Raw genomic sequence first — 4,540 nt, 5'->3', positions numbered from 1 at the left:
TCGAAATTTATTATTTTTGAAACTGGATCATATCTGATGTATATATGATTTTCATGACTTTTATTTAGCTTTTATTACTCCAATGATAAATTACGTGACGATTGAACCCGTCCGTGATTACTTGTTACCCATGGCTGAGAAAGTGCGAATGCAAGCAGATCTTGCTTTTAAAGAGGAAGAAAAACATCGGATGCATCCTGATGTTTTTGATGAATCGACAGTAATTGAAGTAATATGCATTACATTTATATTTAATTAATCTGGTTAATGCGGTATGTAATTCTTTAATTTAATAATTAAGCATTATTAATTAAAGAAATACTTTTTTTTATCAATTGCGTTTCTCTTTTGACAGTACAGTAGTTTTTAGTTTATGACGTGGATTAATTTTTGTTGGTAAATTGATGATTTTATGAATAGAAACCTCATGGGTTGTTTTTATTACTTGGCTGTTTGATTTTAGCTGCACTCCATACTTATACGTGATGTTTATGCCTTGTATCCGATTCTTATAAAGTTCACTGATTTGCACAGGTAATTCGAACTAATCGAAATTCAAAGAGGATGATTTCAAAAATGAAACGTATAAAATTTAAATATGAACATTTAATTGAAAAGCAATAAAAAAATAGAGAATAAAGAAATTAAAAAATCTAAATGATGAAAATTTCATTATAGGTCGACCGTGCAGTATAAAATTTTAAAGCAATATTTGCGTTTCATTAATTATAACTACTTTAACGTGTAGCATCTTATTATACAACTTGCTGTATACAATTTGCATAATTTGCATTATTGTATTGATGTTATTAGAATGGAATTTAAATGAAATTAGTGCATTAGTATGTTTATTTGTTTATTTCGTACAGATCGTGCTACTCAGGTGAAAATTTTTAGACGCTTACTAAGTACATTAATATTTAGAGCACGTTGGCTGAAAAATCCATGTTGGGAAACAAATGCATTATTTGAACATGTTGCATTTGTCTTTAAACTCTGGTCAACATCTCAGGTAAGATTTCGGATGAGTAAAATATCAAGTTATAAAATGAAAGAAATTCAAAATGGTTTATTTTGTATTATGTTGGCATAATTAGTAAATTTCTCATGATAATTGTAATGGCGTTTGTTGATTGATGATAAAATAATAATAATAATTTCAAGTGTCCAACCGTCTAGAATTATTAGATGATTTGTAATTAATTTGTAATTACAGCACATGAAAAGGGAAGAATTGAATTTCATAACACAATTTGAAAGTGACTTTATGACTGGAACAAGTCGAAAGACGGGCAAAGCTGCTGTTGCATTTCGGAAAAAGAAACGACGCGAGGGCAAGAGGCGAGAAAAAGATTCTGGCAGCATTGTGGTTGCTTGCTTAAAACGGCTTCTTCCTGTTGGTTTGAGTGTCTTTGGTGGTAGAGAGTTGGATTTATTGCAAAAAGTCAAAGAAAAATATATGAAAGTGAATGACAACTACTCGAGCGAAAATCCCTTCTTTTATTTCATTGTTACTATTCATTATTGCAGAAAGAAAATGATGAAAAAATAAAAGAATATATTTCTTCCAGTCTTGCTGTTCCAGATCAGGTAATTTGGAACCCGTGTCGACTGTTATAACAAGAAGATTAATTCATTTCAGGAGGATGTATTTGATAAAAGCCATTGGCAACGAAAGTTGTATCAACAAATTGGAAAGGCGCAGATGCTAGGAATTGATTCCATGAGTCAAGAGATGGTTGTTGATAAAATAATATTTATGGGTGTTACATTGTGCAATTTACACAATGTGAGTACATTAATACGAGTAGGTGTTGAATTTAACCGATTTAATAATAGGTTGAACATCCGCAAACGTTTCAAGCAGATGCTTGGCGCAAGATTGTATCGTCTCAAAGAAAGCGTGCTGTTGTTGCATGTTTTCGAATGGTTGCATTATACAGCATTCCAAAGTATGTTACCATTGTCTAATATATTTAGGCAGAATTCATTATATAATTTTACTTTAGACATCGTTGTGTAAATTTGTTTCTCAGTGCATACATTGAAAAATGGTTGAAATCGGAAAAAGTGGACGAAGATTTATTAATTAGTGAAGTAACAGTATGTGCTTTGAGCATTATTTATGTTTATGAACGCTTGAAAAACACATAATGTCCGAGTTTCATTAGTCTGAAGAGTTTTTTGAAATTTTTAATATTTTTGTTTGTTTGTTAAAATATATAATTATACATGTTTAAATTCGAATGAAATGATGTTATAGCGGAAAAGCAAATTTGATTTTTCAATTTTATAAGGAAATGTAAATTGCTTCACAAATTATGTTTTTTGCTGAAGTTTGAAATGTGAGGTAAAATACGATATTGTTTAACAGGTGGCTTCAGAAGGCAGAATGCAGCGTTTGCGAGAAGATGTTGAAGAAGTCGATGAACAATGCCCACCAGATCCTCTTTCCCAATTAGTTCAGTGTTTTCAAAGAGCTGCTACTTCTGAAAGAAAACAACTTGTTCCAATTGTTGACGACAATTTATACATTAAATACGTCAGAGTCATGGCATCTAGTATTCATATTAATGATGACGAACAAAACAATGCAGAAGAGGATGCGATTTCGATGGAAGTAAGTTCAGAAAATTAGCAAAATACCGAGAAAAATACTCTAGCAAGCTGATCAGCTTTTGCATTGTAAAGAAATGCTGTCTGATTGTATAAAATGTTCATTTGAATGCAATGAATAAGAATCTGTATGTAATGAACTAATAAATCAAGTAATAGTTTTGAATGCATGAATATTTAGTATTAATGAATATTTCATTATTTTTACTAGTCAGTTGAAAAATTCAGATTTTGCATATATATAATTAGTGTAATTTGAATGTGCAGTTCGCGGTTATTTTGATAGGCACAAGAACTAGAAAAGCAGCAGCTTCTACATGAACAGTCTCGTCTGGCAGACCGTGGTGTCGCTGTTATGGTCCTGATGTATCTGTCTGCTTGTAATGGTGAGCCAAATGTAATGGTTGAGAAAACACTGGCCCTTGGTATACATATATTGAATGGCGGAAATAGTGATGTTCAAAATATAATGTTGAACTATTTGCAAGAGAAAAAGGATGTTCGGTTTTTTTCTTCAATTTCTGGCTTGATGAATCGATGTAGGTAAGAAAAATTGCAAATATCATTGCATATTATATGCACATGATTGCATGGTATGTTTTGAATTTTGAAAAATACATATCAGTTGTTCTGTACGTTCCTGCTGTTCACTGAAGTGAATACAGCAGCAGTGAATAATGAAATAAAATATTGATTAACAACAACATTTCCTATTAGCAAAACTGCAAAATGGAAACATTTTTAGTGTGTTAAATTTGGAAATTTTCGAAAGACAGTTAAAAGCAGAAGGTCTTGGTATGGGTGCTGAACTGTCAGTTGGAAAGCATCAAAATCTGAATGACTCTGAATTCATATGCAGTTTGTTTCGATTTATCCAGTTAACCTGTGAAGGACATAATTCAGGTATTTTTTTTATTTTCACTTTAATATGTTAAATGTAACGAGTAAAAAATTGTGCTGTTGAATAACTGCTTTTAAGGAATTTTTTATGATAAATTGGAATGATTCTATTCAGACAACAGAATTTTCTGATAATCATATTGGAGGGCTTTTAGTAGTAATTTTCTTTACAGCTAATGGATTTTACGGGGATCATTGAATTACATTTTATAATTTTTAGAATTTCAAAATTATTTGCGAAATCAGCCAGGAAATACAACAAGTATAAATTTAATTATTTGCACTGTTGACTATCTTCTTCGGTTACAAGAATCGATAATGGATTTTTACTGGCACTTTTCAAGCAAAGAGGTAGTTGACGAAGCGGGTAAAGCGCATTTTTTGAAAGCGCTTTCAGTATGCAGTCAAGTGTTTAACACACTTACTGAATCAATACAGGTACGCTAAAGAAACCCTTGTTGTTAATTTTATAAAAGTGTAATCAACTTAATTTTTGGTATTAATGAATTTATTTTACAATGTACAGTTTGTACCACATCTACAGTAATAAGAATATAAAATCAGTTACAAAATTGATTATTTTAATTTCAGTGTACGATGTGAAATATTTTCTGTGATGCTGTCTGTTATAAGTGAATATTGAAATTGTTGAGGTAGTTGAGTTAAATTTTTGGTTATCAATTTTGTTTAAATGAGAAATATATAAATAACATGATGCATTTTTTGTTATGCATATGAAATCACAGTTAATTAAAGATAAGTTCACAAAACACATGATCAATTTTGTTAATGTAATGTGCAATTTTTTGTATCAGTTGAGTAATTTTACACCACCTGATGCTGAGCGATATATTTAGGGACCTTGCATTGCACACCATATTGGGGGGGCAAATAGACCCCCCCCCCTTTTTTTTTTTTACGGATTCTTCTTTTAATTTGCACCTATGATGGACAAACTAATCAGAAATCACACTCACCTGGAACTGCTACCAAAGTTTCTTATCCTACCAAAACATATGATTGT

The 4,540-nt window shown here is 31.0% G+C and overlaps 1 protein-coding gene across 1 annotated transcript; it reads left to right on the top strand.

The window, feature by feature from the left end:
* Window positions 1-130: 130 nt before the first annotated feature.
* Tsp_02476 (ryR and IP3R associated family protein) lies at window positions 131-3,954 on the top strand (the record flags this gene model as incomplete). Its single annotated transcript, XM_003378750.1, has 12 exons — window positions 131-229; window positions 464-534; window positions 925-1,012; window positions 1,217-1,465; window positions 1,531-1,590; window positions 1,643-1,789; window positions 1,840-1,952; window positions 2,010-2,103; window positions 2,375-2,620; window positions 2,903-3,159; window positions 3,362-3,519; window positions 3,737-3,954. Coding segments are annotated over exons 1-12 (1,800 nt in total), but the record flags the coding sequence as incomplete, so codon positions are not given.
* Between the last annotated feature and the right edge of the window lie 586 nt (window positions 3,955-4,540).

This window comes from Trichinella spiralis, assembly GCF_000181795.1.
Source record: "Trichinella spiralis strain ISS 195 chromosome Unknown Scfld2, whole genome shotgun sequence".
Taxonomy (NCBI): domain Eukaryota; kingdom Metazoa; phylum Nematoda; class Enoplea; order Trichinellida; family Trichinellidae; genus Trichinella; species Trichinella spiralis.
The sequence above is the reverse complement of the archived record's forward strand: the minus strand, read 5'-3'. Positions and strand labels throughout refer to the sequence as shown.